The sequence below is a fragment of the Rissa tridactyla genome, chromosome 1 (assembly GCF_028500815.1).
Source record: "Rissa tridactyla isolate bRisTri1 chromosome 1, bRisTri1.patW.cur.20221130, whole genome shotgun sequence".
Classification (NCBI taxonomy): Eukaryota; Metazoa; Chordata; class Aves; order Charadriiformes; family Laridae; genus Rissa; species Rissa tridactyla.
The window spans coordinates 40,487,001-40,503,825 of NC_071466.1; the positions used below are offsets into that span (position 1 = coordinate 40,487,001).

The following is a 16,825-nucleotide window of genomic DNA, read 5'->3' on the forward strand; positions in this document are numbered from 1 at the left end:
CGCTTCAGTATTCCTGTGACTGAACTGGAAATGCTGTTTCAGCAGCATTGCTGTTCTCTGAAAATATGGATCAAAACCCAGCTGTTGCAGACATGTTAATTGATGAATAAGGTTAAGAGATCTGAAGCCTTTATACTGCACTCGAAACTTATGTTTCTATTTAAATATTGAAGGCTTTTCAGCTTTTTCCTCCATTGAGAAAAGTTCTTTGAGTCACTTCTATGCAAGGCTTCAGAAGTCTCTAAACTTGAGCACTAGGGTATAAAGAGCGGAGGACTGGAGCTTCATCGATGTGGCAGTGGAATCAGCATGAGAAAGGAGAGATGCACACAAGCTGAGAAACACAACAAATGGGTGTTTTTGGAGGTGAAACAGAAAATATATGGTGCGATCGTATGAATGAATCTACGAAACACCCACAAAACTTCTACATGCTCCTGGGTGTTTGTATGCCTTTAGTATTTACATTTCAGCTACTACATTGTTGTCTATTCAGACCAGAAGATGCACCTTGGCAAGCAGTGTGAAAGTGTTAAAAATGAAAAGTCCCCCTTTGCTCTTTAGCATTGTACCCCACCAAACAGGAGGGAACAAAAAAAGGTTTTTGCACGCAGCACATATAACAATTAGAATACCTTTAGAATTAAAGCTAAAATAGTACCAACTGAGGTATTGAGACTTTTTATTAGTTTGTGATTTGCAATGGCTGGTAACTTCCATCCAAGAAACTGCTAGCAGTACTTGCTCAAATGACAAAGTTTGATCTCTCCATTATGTTTTCGCTTTTATTGCTATATTCATCTGATTCTTTGTCCTCCCAGGAAGGCACGTTGCTTTAAATCCTATGAAACATTTTGCTAGTTTTATGTGAACGACTTGTTCTGGGTACCTGGTAGCCAACTATTCTCATTCCATGATGAAGTAATTTTGGTATTGTCAGCCACTACTGTTTACAGCCAAATCTATTTGCAAAGCTTCAGGATCTTAGCTTTGAGACCATCAGTTAAAAAATAATAATACAGAGCTTTGCATCTTCCAAGGAATCTTCTCGAACAAGTAAACATCTCCAGCTGGTGGAAGATCTTTCCAGATTTTAAGTCCAACCTTAAATGCAGTTATAAATATAAACCTCACATCAGCTTTTTGTGGTTTATGGAAGGCTTTTTTTTTCTTTTTCTCGGTTGTTGACTTTACTGAGATTTTTAAATCTACAAAACTGTGAGTAGAGGAAACAGGGTTTTTTAGAAAATAGTTTGTTGGCAATTTTGCGGTTGATAGGTGGTAAAATTATGAGAATAGTATTTTTACCCATGAAAAAACCTCCAACAAACAAAAAAAACCCCTCATTCTACCACGATCTGGAGAACAGAGCATGCGATATACTTATTTGTTTGATGGAAAAGTATAGATTGTGAGCTAGGATTGTTTCGGCACTGGGCATTTTGCTAAGCCACCTGCCAGGTTAAGCCACTCTAATAATGTAACCATGGTAATACTGCTGGCGTCAGCGTGAAAGACTGATTTGTGCAGCCAGTAAGGATTGGGCACCTTAATGCATTAACTGGAGCTGTTAGGAAATGTTTGGAAATAAATATGTAAAACAGGTATAAAAGGTTCTTTTAGACTGTTTAGTGTTTTGCCTTGGGCAATATTTGTTAACAGCAGGCCACCCTGTTTATAGGGCTAAGCGAGCATGGTTGCGAGCACTGAAATAGATAACAAACTGCTGGCAGATTGTGCTCTGCTGCTTTGCTTTTTGTGCTTTGATGGAAAACAACTGTTTCATTTTTAGCAGTAAAAGTGTGCTAGCCCATGCCTGTCTATCTACTGATGTAAACCCGAGATTTACAGCAGTAATTGCAGAAAAATCTGAAAATAAGACAAACCCAACAAAACTTGAAAGTTTTAATTAGGCTCTATAAAAATGGTCAGCGAGCTGGTCAAGGTGTTGCTACCACGTTTTATCCCTCTTCTCCCCATCCCCCTGTTGTTTTCCGTATGCTTTTCCCACACACGCATTTCCCATCCTTCTCACATTTGCCTTTCATGTGCCCCTCAGTTATGTGTTCTCCTCACACCTCTAATTTGCAGCTACACTGCTCCACAAATAATGGGTTTGTTTTTTTCCAGAGAGGTAATGATCTGATGATATATTGTCTCCAGCATCAGTGCTGACTTAATTAATTTCTACCCCTATGTCAACGCAAGTGGTGCAGAACTGCAATGTGAATCAGATCAGAGAAGAGATACACTTTAAAGTAAAAACCTCGGCCCTTCTTCTGTCCAACTTCCCGTTTGAAAGCCAGGCACCTGGTTCACACAGCAGCCCCACAAGCATAAGCATAGTTAAACATAATTAAAGGAACGCCTCGGTGAATTTTCTAGAGGGTCGAACAGAGTACTGATTATTTCTGATTTGGTGGCCAGAAAAGGGAAAAATATAAACTTATAAAATCTTTATTCACCACCACCACCCCCCCCCCCCCCCCCCCCGTGCTGAAAAGCAATTTCTATGAGAAGAAAAAAGGGAGTCCTTAATGACCTCTCTGTGTATTTATGTGTTGTGTTCCCTTTGGTTTGCTTACTAGCAGCATTACTTGACGTACTATTGCTTCATGACAAGAACGTGTTTTAATTCACTGCATCTTATTTTACTGGTCTGAATTCCGGTTGACACAGGTAGCCCAAATTGTTGCTCCTCTCGGCTGTGGCCCGGTTGTTGCCAACTTTTTTTAATTCTTGCAATTTTTTGTAGCCTTCCTCTAGAACTTTTTCTTCTGATCTCTCATTTCTCTCTCATTTCCCCTTTTGCTCATTTTTCATGGTGAGTGCCAGTTCTCAATGGTTCACTACTTTGCCAGACAGCGCTGTGCTTTCTGGAGCGTATTTGTGTCCCCCAGGCTGTCAACTGTTGGATTCTGCGTAGAGTAGTTGCTGAATTAGCACGTATATTTGCTTCTGAACTGAATCGGGAATTTTTGTAGGCTGTGGAAAAGTGAACTTATGCTTTTGTACCGAATTAAAGGAATTACAGCTTTAAAAACAGTTGTGGCAACAGGAGCCCACTTGTGGATTTGGGGCTACGCAGCTTTCTTGCTCTCTGAAGCTCTTCCCTTCGCTCTTATGCCCCATTGCTGTATGGACGCCATTTGAACTATCTTAGGCACTCTGGATAAATATCCCAGCCAGGGAAGTTCAAAGTGTATACCTGCAAATAATGAGAAGTTGCTCAGGGCTCTAGCATTTCTGTTTCTTTTCATTCCTCATCTTTGAGAACAGCAGCATTTAATCTAAAATTTAGCTGAAACATAGAGTTGGAAAAAGAATATTTTGCTTTTAATAACTTAAAATACCTAAGACTGCTTTAAGGATGATTCTATAATTCCCTTCATAATTCTTCAGTTATTCAGAATATAGGGCCCAGTTCTCTATTGAAAGAAGATTAAAAACCTACTATGAAGATATGCTGATTCTTTCACATTTTGGGTTTTTTTTGTGTTTGCTAACAGGCAGGGAACAAGGAACACTGGGGACAGAATAATAACTAAAATCAACAGAGACAGAAAAGATACATAAATAAAAGCAGAATCAGAAGAGAAAGGGTCTGAATCATTCATAAGTGAAGGTCAGCAAATAGCATCCCCAGTTATTGCACACAATTGTTAGCAGTGTTGATTTTGCTGCTGCTTTGAAGTTCTTAAGGATTTTAGTTATTTTTCTGAATTGCACTGGTTTGGATCTGCAGACTACAGGGCAAAAGCTTCCACATCTGAATAGGAAAGATGCATGACACGGTATATTTTCACTGCCAGGAAATAACACAGAAACATTCTTGCCTGTTTAGTGTGTATTCAGTCACGGACAGAAAGTCAGCTGCTTAGCTGGAGCCTGGCATAGGTTTCCAATAACTCGCTTTTCCTCAAGCACAAACATATGACAGCACTTGAGGAAAACCACAGAGTGAATCTTTTATGATCCGAAAATAACCTTTTTAGATTTCCATGAGAAAACAATATTTATTTATTTGATCTTTTTCTCTCACCTTGCAGTTAAACCAAGGGCTGACACAGATTGCTGGATCATTTATGCCCCAAACTGCTCATATAGGGATGATGTCTTCTGGTACTGTGGATATACAAAATTAAAACTTTATGGTGTTAATAGTAATAGTAGAAAAAACAATATCCAGAATTACTACACAGCCATGTATATTGCTGCATAATAGGCAGTCCCTGTTTTGTTGCGCAGCTGCGCTCTCTAATCTAATCTATGTTTATAGTGAAGGTCATATTCTGTTTGCGTACTTTGCAGGATGATGATGTCTGTGCCTGCATTGCTCTGATGAGCTGATCCACGGGCTTCCATAATCTGCGGTGTTTTGGGTGTTGTTGCCCTACCCTACGGGAATGGGCTTAGCTTTAACAAGGACATCACTGGGGCTGGCCAGGCAATTCTAAGGTGTTCCACCCAGGCCCACACTGCAGGTATTTTATGCCACCTTGAGAGCTACCTGACACTGTGCGAGGCACCCTCTTGCACAACACCTATTCCACAAAGCCTTTGGCATGTCTGGGAAAGCCCTCCAAGTGTTTTCCCTAGCTTGTCTGCTCCATATGCATGCCATGATTTCACCATGCAGTCCTTCATAAGCAGTTCTGCCCGGCAGTGTCCATCAGCATCGACCTTAATTTCCCTGCAACAAGTTATGACGAATTCAACTTGAAAGGCGGGGGAAGCATGAGAAAAGCAGAAGTCTGCAGAGAGTACCAAGCATTCCCTACCTGCTCTTCTTTGTGAGGGCACTGTTGCTGTCTTGTACATTGAGTGACTGTATGGAGAGCAGTTGGCCTTCAGCAGTGTCTCCACTGTTACTGAGTTTTGTTCAGTTACATCATGTGTATCGATTTTAGACCTGAACTGACTGTCAATGGGACACTATTTTCTTGATGTAACACATCATGTTCATAGCTCTGGAGTAGGAGCTCATCCCACAAGGGAAGGCAAGCCAGCAGCTGAGGGCAACAGCAAGGTAGGTAGTAAAATGAACCTGAGTACCTGAGCAGGCACCATGATGGTGAGGCAGGGTCAGCCAATATTCCAGATAATGAGACACGTCCACAGTGATGAAGCAGGTGCAAGTTCAAGCCAGCAAAACAAATCAGTGGTTCGAGGATGAGCAAGGCACATGGCCAGGTACAGGCATACCTCAGGTAAGTCTCAAGAGTGGAGGCCTGAGCTTCAACGCAGTTCCCAAGCAATGGGCAGGAGGTCCCCGTGAGGCTTCCCATAGCTCCTTCTCACACGGCTCTTTCCCCAGCAGCCTGGTCTGGCTGGTGCTACAGCTTCACCACACCGGAGCTGGACTGAAGCACAGGCAGCCAAAACCCCAAGGAGGGGTGAAGAGGCTGCAGAGCCTCTAGGTGCACTCAGAGCCCTGACAGCAGCATGCTTATTGCTAGATTTCCATCCAGTCCAGAAAGTATCAGTCTCTTAAAAGTAATCTTGTTAGAGATGAGGCACAGCTGTTCAGGGCTGGGATGTTTACTGCTGCCCAGTGAAAGTCTGCGAAGCCATATGCTGTTTGATCCTCTGCTCCCTGGCTATTTACCAATTCAGTGTCCAGAGGACCAGCAGGTTGAGCTGTGCCAGAATCACTGACAAACACAAGCCCTTCTGCTGGCCCTCGAGGGGCCCCGCCAGAGTCATAATTACACAAGATTACATTCTGCTGTACTTAGTGATCCATCGTACCCTAGCGATCACTGCAGTGGTTCATCTGCACTAACTTTCAGATCTGAACCGTCCACCTTCTGACAAGCAGCCACCCAGACCGGGCAATAGCATCATCAGGCCGTACATAAACGCCCCTGTCCTGATGTCCTGGTTTGAGTGACACAGGACTAATTTATCTTCTAATGCTTGGGAAAACTGCACTTCTAGAAGACTCTAGTGTCTAAATTTGTGAAAATATTTACTTTATAGCCAGCTATGATATGTGGGATTCGAGGTCTCAGTGTTTTCGAGTTAGCCAGCTGCAGAGATGAGGGGGAGTGAGACCTGGCCACTTGACCCAAGCTGGCCAACAGGATTATTTCATACTATGAATGTCACTTTCAATATAAATTAGAAAGTTTGCTGCAAAGTTCTCTCTCTGCCTTGACGCCGGCGGTCCAGAGAACCTCTTGCCCCGGTGCTGGACCCCTGAGCCCTTCCCTTCCTCCTGAAGCTGTAGTGCTCGCAGTGTCTGACATTTGCTATCCACTGCTGGGAGTGCACAGCTTCCTGCTGATCAAATTGGCTGAGTATAATCCTTGTATATTTTATATTGGTATTGGGATCAATATTGGTTTGTTAGTGTTATTAATATTAATTATCTAGTGTTCTTCTATTAAACCTGTTTATATTTTTAACCCTTGGGTTTCCTTGTTTTTCCCTGATTCCCCTTCCTGGGTGGGGAGGGGTCATCGTGTGATAGAATAATTGTCTAAATTATAGTAAATTATTATGGGTTTCTCAAACCATAACACCTGACAACCACAGTGCCTCAGTAATTGTCTTTTGACAGCAGTGATGCTGTCTTTGAGACTGACATAATGCCAGTGTGAACTATACTTTCAAGATAACCATGGCCTGCCATTCATTTAGTGACTTGCGGAAGTGTGGAGCGTGTTCAAGCTGAAGGGTTCCAGAAGCGGGCAGTCAGATGACAAAATCAATTAGAACAGCCTGAGAAAAATGCTGGACCCTCCTGGACGCGTTCCTGTGCAACCTGCTGTAGGTGAACCTGCTTTGGCACAGGCATTGGACTAGATGATCTCCAGAGGTCTCTTGCAACCCCTACGATTCTGTGATTCTGTGCATTCAGTGAGAGGACCCGTTATCTTCAAATAATGCAGTGAAGGAAGTGTATTCTATAAAAGATGACAGAAAAACTGAGACCAAAACAGCATTCTTGTCCTTGTGGGGGTCTCCACCCAATGTTCAGGGCCTCCATCCCGCCGTTGTTGGTTTCAGCACACCAGGTTGGGGTGTATGATGCCATAACTAACAAGTGTTACGGGTTTCTGTTCTTTCCCATTTCAGGCAGGTGCAGTCAACAGTTTCAGCTCCCCAGTTTTGTGACCCTGCTGCTGAACCAAGGAGATTTGGGCTAGAGTTGGCAGATCAAGGCAACCCGGATAAATCAAGGCATCAGTGGGAATGTGTAGGGCCTGCTGCAAAAAAACTGGCTGTCCAGCTCTTGCTGTCTTGCCCTGTGCACTAGTGTGTCGCAGTTTTGGCCAAATTGGCCAATGGGCGGTGACAGATGCTCCCCCCCCAACATCTCGTACACGGAGAGGAAGAGGAGAGATAAAGAGATTTACGAGTTTAGAAGAAACTAAACTACTTTAATGAAGTATTAATAAAATAAAAAGGAAAATAATGAAATAGATACAGTATATACAAAACTGTATTAAGCTCCCAGGCACACATCACTGGCAGGCATTGGGGATGTCCCAGACTGGACTCAGCAACGGCTGGGAACCGGACTCCACAGAGTCAGGAACACACGGATCGGGATCAAAGGCAGATGAACAGGCAGGGTCCTCCTCGGACGTCAGCCATTGAAGAAAGAGAGCTGACCCTTTGATCCCTCAGCTTTTATACTGAGCATGGGGCAGATGGGATGGAATACCCCTTTTGGTCAGTTTTTGGTCACCTGTCCTGTCCGCTCCTCCCTGCAGGTGGGACCCCTCTACGCTTTTCCACTTCTGACCCTCCAACAGGGCAAACTGCAGAATTAGCTGACCTTGGTTGTTATAGCAAGAAGTATACGCAAGAGCCTCTCTGCCTACCATTCCTTGGCACAAACTGTAACCATTGGTCTTATCACTCTGAAAACAAACTGTTTTCAACACAATATGCTGTTAATTTCAGAGAATTAGAAGAGGCCTAGCTAAGAAGTAAAATTACTGAACAGAAAGTTGGTTCTGTTTTACCTCAAACCAGGACAACTAGTTCTGTCTGTTGCGTGCCTCACTGGTGCCCTGATGGAGGTGTTCAAACAGACGGAACATTCTATTACTTGCAATAACAGAGCATTGTGGAAATCACCTCTTTGTCATAGATTAAGCTGTCCCAGGTCACACGGGCAGCAGTCAGGAAGAACTGCATTTTAGGTCTATCTTTACATGTCTGTCATTAGCCGGTACTCCAGAGGAGGGGCTGCCTTCCTCAGTCACACGTCGTGGATTTTGTGGGGAAATCACAGGATCTAGTTCTCCTTTGCTAAAATAAACAAGAGAAGCTAGTTGCTGCCTGTATTTAATTTATGCTCTTAACCTCTTACATTTCTAATAAACCAGGCAGATAAATACAGGATATGAAAGCAAAGTGACAGTCATACAGAAATAAATAGTAATACTTCAAACTTTGTCGGTTAATAACCTGAATGTAATAGAAAAACAAGTTGTACTGCATAATTAAATATGTCTTGGAAGCAGAGCACAGCCCAGATGAGGCGTCCTTGTTACTTACCTTTGTCTTACATTACATTTTTGGACACTGTTGCATACTTGCAGTTACTGTGCCTAAGATGACATACTAAGCAATTTCCCATTTACCCCCTCTACGTTTGTAAATAGCCATTGCATACTCTGAACATATATAATACCTAAAAGGTAAATTTAATAGATCTAAAACTTAATGAAACAATTGTATTAATTTAACATCTTACTAAAACTTAACTAGCTTCATGCATAGCACTTTGAAGATATAAAGTACTAGATATATTTTTTTCTTTGAATGAGGAGATCAATACAGATAATTCTACAGTTTTCCTTGAAAGCTGCAATCCTTTGTAAAAGATGTACCAGAGTAAGCTGTTAAGTCTCATGCCTGGTTTGTAGATGATTCAGAATGCTGTTACTATTAAGCCTGTTTCTGCTTAAAACACTGAGAAGCCCATCTTCAGAGACAAATCATGGATAAACGAATATGTTGCTCACCAGCCCTGTTCACACGTGAATAGAGCAGCAGAACTGTCTTGTTCTCAGGGCCTGGAGCACATCCCCTTCCAGGAGATTAGATGGCTGAGTCAAAGAGTTTAGCTGGCCAAGTCCAAGGTCATCTTCTTGCCAGTAAGAGCTGTTATGAAGAAGGTAAAAGCGAGGCCCTAACTCTCCCCTTCCCATGGGAGTTCCTTTTAAGAAGTGGCTGTACCACCAGCCCCAGCCTGGGCTACATCGCAGCCATGTCACAGCTACGTCTGTGCTCGGGCTTGTACCTCCTCCATCCTGACCTGGACTCAGACCCGGCTTCCTGGCTAAGCTCAGACCCGTCTCATCCTGGTGGCCATGCTGGGTGATCACCGGGCTGTGTCTGAGCCTGGCCACTGTCTCTGGCACTGATCCTGACCAGGACTTGCCACTCCACATCCCGGCTCTTTATGCTGAGGTTACTGCTCCTGCCTGCCATGTTACCATGCTCCACTCCCAGCTTGCCTTCCCTCGAGAAGTAGCGAGCCCTCGTTGCTCCATGACACTTCTTGGAGAATAACTGGTTGAGGCATTTCTTAAATCTTAACGTAGCTGATTTACACACGCAGCATTTTTAAATCAGACTGTCAACCAGTCATGCATGGAGGGGCATTTGTGCAAACCATCACAATGACTAAAAATTACTCTTTTTTTCTTTTTGGCTGGTATTGTCATCTTTCAAAGGTATTGTAAAAAGTGATTTTGTATCACAAATTATCCTGAAGCTACATATGAAACTGCCTGGCAGGCATTGTATCACCTTCTGTTTTACCATGGTGCTAATTATTTGCCTCACTGTAGCACTGCTAACAGCAGCTAGAAACAGCAAAGATGGGGCAGTGCCCTCCGTGAGCAGAGAAACATGCACTAATGGGGACTTCTCATGTACCAAAGGATGTGTGTGTGTGTGTGTGTGTGTGTGTATATCAGCTTGCATATAATGAATTTGTTAGAACAGATGCCTGCAGACCTTTAAGAAGGACAGTGCTGGCTACTGCGTTTTCTTTATAGCTGGGGTTTTGTCCCATGAGGTGCAACAGCTAGCCATATGCTGGCGTAAATTGCTAGTATAATTGCCTGGTGATTTCGACGATGATTTAAGTAAGCAAAAGCTTCCATGCCTTAAACTAACATGAGGTAATGCATAAAGTCCGTAATTCTCATTATCTTCTACTAGGTCATACTCCATCCCTTACTAATAGGCTCTACGGGCACCCCTTTTTGAGTTACAATAATGTTTACAACCTTTTATTGATAATCTGATGTACAGCCAGGTCAGACTCTAAATGCAAGGTGCTTTTATTCCCATTTCTTTTGCATAATAAGTGTCTGGACTGGCACTACGCTTACACCTATCTGCTGGTGTTTTTCCATGTCAGCAGCTGCCACGGTTGTTAAGTGTGGAACAAGGGTGCGGCTTGGCCACTAAAATTCCAGCGTGGCTCTTCTGCTTAACTTTGGGGTATTCCTCAGCAGTTATTTGACAGCGCCTTTGGTACAGACAGACATATAGCAGATTTATTTCAGGGCTCTCCTTGACATTATTCCTTTGGAAGCTCATATTCGCTTGGATTCTTGTCATGATATGGGACTGCACAAGCTTTGAAAATCCAAACAAGTCATATGGTTATTCTGTCCATGAACTGTATGGCTGGCTGGGTTGGCTCAGTTTACTGAACTCTGTGTAGATGGCTCTGGTGACTGCTCTGCATGATCTTGCATGAAAAATGAGTTGCACTTTCCCCATTAATAATGCTCCCTCTGCTCATTTTTTTTAATGACCAGCATGAGGATTAAATCTTCTCCAAGAGCGATTCTCATTGTTTTGCGATTTTGCTGGCTGAGATTGCATGTGTCAGTCTTGCATTTTAAGTGGAAATTTATTATTTTGAGGCTAGAGTACGTTCTTTCTGTTAAGACTCCAGATCGGAAAAGCTTCAAGGTTTATTACTTGTGCAACGTAAGAAATTGCTCAAGTTAATCTGAACAATATAGGCTTTGTTTCCTTCTTCTGTGGCAAGTTTCTTTACGATTAGTGATTTTATAAAAGATGTGTAACTTCTTGAAAACCAGCAGCCGTGCGGGACACCACATGCACTGGTGACAAAAACTTTGTCCTTGAGTATATAATCTATGTGATAGGGAATAGACTACCATGAATGAACACAGCGCTGCCACCCTGCCCGTTACTGGTGCCTGAGGTAACTGGGCACTTACAAGAGCAGTAACGACACAGTGCCATTCTTTTAAAGTATAATTCCCATTAAAAGGGCAGATCACAAACCCGAATGTTCACGTCGATGCCCTGCGTTCTAGGGAAAAGTATTAAAAAAAAAAAAAAGCACGTTAAAGAAACACAGGAACATCTTGTCACTCTAAAGGCTGAAAAAACCAACCTTTCTCACGCACAATACCCATTCTGAAGGCATGGAGAAGACTCTTTTCCTGCACAACGTTATCAGTAATAATTTATAGATGAAACGCGTTTAAAATAAACTCTTCCCGCTACTAGAAGGAGGCAGGCCGCTGCCCACCCCCGAGCCGGCGGAGGCCCGTCAGGGGCCTGCGTGAGGGAGGCCTCACCCCCAGCGAGGCCGGGACGGGACGGGCCGGGCCCGGCCTGAGGGGAAACCCGGAGGCCGCAGGCAGGGAGCAGGCAGGGCCCGCGCTCCTCCACCTCCCAGCCCTACGGCACCTCCTCCTTCTCCTCTGCCCTCACTCCTTCCCTTCTCCGCCATGGCGGCAGCGGCTTCCAGGCAGGCAGCGGGACACCCTCCCCCGCTGCCTCCCTCATCCCCGTAGCAGCCGGTCGCGGGCTTTGTTCGTCTTTGCCTGCGCCGCCTCCGCCCCTTCCTTCCCTCCCTCCCTCCCTCCCTCACCAGAGAGCTAGCCGGGCCGAGCGCCCGGAGAGGGTCGAGGGAACGAGTGGGCCCCGCGTCCCTCCTTCCAGCGCCGGGGCTCCCCCCAACAGCGCCCGGCGGCCCCCGCGCCGGCCCGGCCCGGCCCCGCCGCCCCGAGTTCTGTGGGTGAGCGGCGGCAGGAGGCGCCATGGCCGACAGGACGAGGGCGGCGCTCTCCGAGTCAGGCTGGTAAGTGGGGGGCGACCTCGCACCGCGGCCTTCCCTGCCGACGGGGCAGGGCCTCGCCGGAGTCCGGTCGCCACCCCAGGGGGCGTGGGGCTGGGGGCAAGTAACTCCGAGCAGCGGTGTGGGGTTTGGGGTGTGTTCGCCTGTTTTTGAAGCGCGCAACGGTGAGGGGACACCCCCTCCCGAACTCCGGCTTGGAGCCAGTGGCGGTGTCCGCGGGAAGGGGGTGGCCGCCTGCCCCCCGTGGTGGGCTTGCGGCCTGTCCCTGGAGCGGGGAGCAGCTCTCGCCCCCCCCTTGGTGTCCCTGAGGAGAGGGGCCTCCCCCGGGGCCGTGAGCCTCCACAGGGCTCTGGGGGGTCTGGTGGGCCTGAGGGGTGGCGGGGGCCCCGCTGCGGCCTGCCGGCCTCCCCCAGCTCCTGCAGGCCTGTCCCCCCGGCCTGCCTCGGCTGCGTGTCGGCAGGCAGCAAGTGCCAGGAGGCCTGGTGCTTGCCGGTGGCCTTACTGTTTTTAATTACACCGCCCTCCCTTTCAGCAAGGAAGTTCAGATGGAAAAAGTGAAGGTAAAGTAGGGTAAATACACGCGTGAGGCTTGAACGCAGGTATTTGTGTTTTTGAGTCAGTCCTAACCATTGGGCACACCGCATCTGTTTTGAAACAACATGTTTCACTGAGTTAGGCTTTTCAAATATCTATTGCAAGCTCTGCATCTCAGTTACTAGCCTGAAGGTGTTTTGGCACTGTTGACTGGAAGTTAATTTTTTTTTTTTTTAATTGGTCAAAGTAATTTGCTTATTAGTCAACACTTAGTGTTTTTTTCCTTAACTACTTACAAGTCTGTCACCAAAACAAAAGCTCAGTATGAACTACCAAAACACAAAGCAACTTACTTTGGTCGTAATTGAGAAAAATTGCTCAAATTATGAGAAGCATTTTTATTTCCAGTGGCATTTTGGGGATATTTCTATTCTGCTGTTTAGCTTAATGGTTTTGCTGGATCATGACTTAGTGTATCCCTAATTGTAAAAGATTAAAACAGGCATCATATGTTTTAGAATAGAACAGAATATTTCAGTTGGAAGTAACCTATAAGGATCATCTGGGACAACTGCCTGACCGCTTCAGGGCTGACCAAAAATTAAAGCATGTTATTAAGGGCATTGCCCAAATGCCTCTTAAACACTGATGGGCTTGAGGCATTGATCACCTCTCTAGGAAGCCTATTCCAGTGTTTGACCACCTCCTTGGTAAAGAAATGCTACCTAATATCCAGTCTAAACCTTCCCTGGTGCCGCTTTGAACCATTCCCACGTGCCCTGTCACTGGATCCCAGTGAGAACAGCTCAGCACCTCCTCTGCTTCCTCTCCTCAGGAAGCCACAGAGAGCAATGCAGTTGCCCCTCAGCCTCCTTTTCTCCAAACTAGACAAGCCCAAAGTCCTTAGCTGCTCCTCATAGGACATTCCTTCTGGCCCCTTCACCAGGTTTGTTGCCCTCCTCTGGATGTATTTAAGGACCTTGACAGCCTTCTTAAATTGTGTACACAGTACTCAGGGTGAGGCCGCACCAGTGTTACTTTCTGATAATAATAAGCAAATTGAGAAAACTAGTGTCTTCAGGTCTGCTTCTTGGATAAGTGTATCATATGTTTCAAAAATACTGTTCTAAGCAGTTCTAGAGTGCACAATCTTGTGATTCCTGTCTGTCAGTGAATTTAAAGAATCGTTACTATTTATGCTAATTTTCATAACATTATTTAAAGGGAAGTTTTGACTGTAACTGGAAACTACTCCCCCCCCACTTATTCCTGTCAGGAAAGAGGAAAGTTTTTCATAAAAGTGATTTTTACTTGCTTATGTTTTTTTCTTTTTTTCTTGCTTTCTATTGCATATTCAACATTTTATCACACAGTTTTCAATTCTTAGTTGTTTTACTACTTTGTCAGTTGAATGATTGCTCTTGGTAAACGGCTTTCCGGTTTTGGCAGTATAAATATGAGGTGCCTCTGAAACGATCTGTTATTCTGCAGTGTTTGTTTGTCTCCTTGGGGGCATATACTCTTGAATGGCTATAAACACTTGTTATTTTTGCAGTACTGCAGGTTCTGAGCCAAAGACTGAGACTGAAAGATGATTGGGCAAGTAATGGGCTATCAGGTCCACTGGAATTATGCCTTGACCTAGTTGCATTGGGAAGGGTAGTATGAAAGAGGGGGGAATGAAAGCATATACTTCTGAGGAATGTGAGGTGGAGTGGAAAAAGGAGTAATGCTTCAGAAATCATGTTTAGCTATGTGTTCATGCACTTTGAAAAAAAATAACAACTTAGACATCCATGCTTTTAACTGTTTTGCTGTTGCTCTTATGCTTATGACTTTTCTCATATTATTGGCAGATCTAAAGGTTATTTAACACATGTATGAGTAAGCCTTCAGTGGTATTTAAGGTAGTATATTTCTGACTATGCTTGATGGTTAAATTATGTTCTGTACCAAATTAGTTGCCACTGTTGCTGTCACTTCATGTCAAAATGGTATGTTTTCTTGCACAAAAATGAAGCTGAGTTTATACGTTAAAGTCTGTCTCCGCTTAAACTGCAGAAACACTGTGTGGTGTTTCAAACAAAGTAAGAAACTGTTGTTCTTCCATAGTTGCAAATCTGCTAGCTTGCAAGATACCGCCTGTACTGATTGTATTTTACTGTAACTTTCTTAAATCTGTAAAGATAAGGAGAGTTAATATAGACACTTGTTTATGTGAATTTTTGCAATTAGCTTTTTTTTAATGATTCTGAGTACAAAGTAATTTTTCAAGTGAAGCAGTAATATAGTGTAGTTAATATAGTATAGCAGTGATATATATTTTTTTTTTCCAACTAGGTATTGTAAGAGAGTCATCCATTGTAAAATTGCCTGCAAATTTGTCATGTTTGCCTTTTAAGCTTGTTTCAATATATGAGTTATGTTTTTATCAGCTTTTGAAAGATGAAGTAGCCCTAACAGTGGTAGCTAAAGCTGAGATTTTTTTTTTTTTATGGTGGTGTTTTATTGAAATGGGTGAGACTCCTGTAGTTTGTGTGCAGAATTGTAGTTTTGCTGAAGACATGTCCTTGCAGATGTCTTTAAAATTGTGCATTTTTTGAGGCTAGTTCTTTTCATTATGCACTACACTGTACCTTGGAATGACATACTGGCTCTGACTTTAGAGATGAGATAAGGTATGTTTGTATTACGTTGCAGTGAAAAAGATATTCTGTCTTGGAACGGAAGGTCTGTCTTAACTTTGTATTTAGTTACCAGAGACACTTATGAGGGTGAAGACTAAGCCGCAGAGGGAATTACCTTTTTGTGTTGTTATAGTTACATTCATGAATTTTGGAACCAATTTTCCAGTGTTCCCTTTACAATAGAGACCTTAATGGAACCTTAATTATTGAATCCAGTTTTCTTGCTAGAAGTGAAGTTCAGAAGGATTGCAGAACACACCCTCCTACGTAAAGAATGAATCACATAACACTTCTCGCTATCTTGCAACAGATTTTTTTTTTTTATTTGTTTGGGTTTTTTTGGGTTTGGTTTGGTTTTTTTTGGAAGTCTCCCAGGTGGCATTTCACAAGAGAATATGACAAGCCAGGACCTCTTCCGTGTTCTAGATCTTTGCAGAACTTGGGAATTTATTACATGGAAGTACCTATACATTGTCAAAAATGAACAATATGCCATGTCCTCCAGCAGGTTTAGCCTGTGGTCCCACAGGTCTTGGGTCTGGTGACTGATTGATCTCTGAATGTGGGAAAGCAAGAAATGCAAACTGGATAACTAAAGAATTTTTTTAATACAACTAAATGTACGTGCAAGTTCCTTGTCAAGTAGTACACATTTTTTTAATTGCAGTATGTGATGCCATAAAAATTAGTAAGTCTATGTCAAACATTTATAGACTTGTAAAACTTCACATATTTTAAAGATTATGTAAACAACATTCCAACTATGAAAAGTTATTCCCAGAGATGAAGAGGAATTGGAATTGTACTGGTTGTTTGGAAACAAAAGAATAGTGTTTAGTGATCGATGGGAAATGTAATTAGATCAATGGATTTATATACTTAGTGAGTGAAAACTATGTAGTTGGTGTATACCAAACTATTTTAAACTGAATTTTAGGTATTTCATCAAGTAATGTGCTGCATACTGGATAAGTCTGGATTTCAGATTGGTCTGTTCAGGCTCATTCTCTGTAGGATCGATCATATGATGTGATCCAAGCCGTAAAGCAGAAGCAGGTGCGTGCCTGGAAACTAGTGGAAGTGCTCACAGGGGTGAATCTAACACCTCTTTCTAAGAGTGCAGCAGGAATTTGGCAAAGTAGTCAGTTCCAGGATCCTGCAAGATGATCTGCTTTTCCTACATGTTCTTTTGCTGTTGCACCGAAATGTCTTTGGAAAGCTCAGCTGAAACTGGTCCCTGCATACCCAGCAAGCCCAGGCTGGATACAAGATGTTCCTTAGACAGGGATAACGCAGTGATTCACAGAAGAGGTGCATCTGTTTTGATGTTTGTGACGCTCCTTTTGTGATGCATGTATGCATTTTGTGAAGTCTGGTTGGTACTTTGAAATCTCAAAGTGCCAGTACAAAACAAAATGCCACATCCTTGCATTTTTTGTCTGTTCAGGTGTATCCCTTACTGGCTGGTCTGATGGGTTTGTATTCTTGCTGGATCGTGAAT

At 43.6% G+C, this 16,825-nt stretch overlaps 1 protein-coding gene across 4 annotated transcripts in view; it reads left to right on the top strand.

Annotated features, from left to right (window-relative positions):
- The first annotated feature begins 11,635 nt into the window (after nucleotides 1–11,635).
- Nucleotides 11,636–16,825, top strand: part of TDRD3 (tudor domain containing 3) — a 114,626-nt gene continuing 109,436 nt past the window's right edge. For 2 of the 4 annotated variants that reach the window (XM_054189125.1, XM_054189124.1), the window contains exon 1: nucleotides 11,636–12,106. Coding sequence is in view for 2 of the 4 variants with exons in the window: in XM_054189124.1 (XP_054045099.1) it covers nucleotides 12,066–12,106 (41 nt within the window). In the remaining 2 variants the exon portion in view is untranslated. The remainder of the gene's footprint in view (nucleotides 12,107–16,825) is intronic. The other 2 variants (XR_008464546.1, XM_054189126.1) reach the window with 2 other exon arrangements.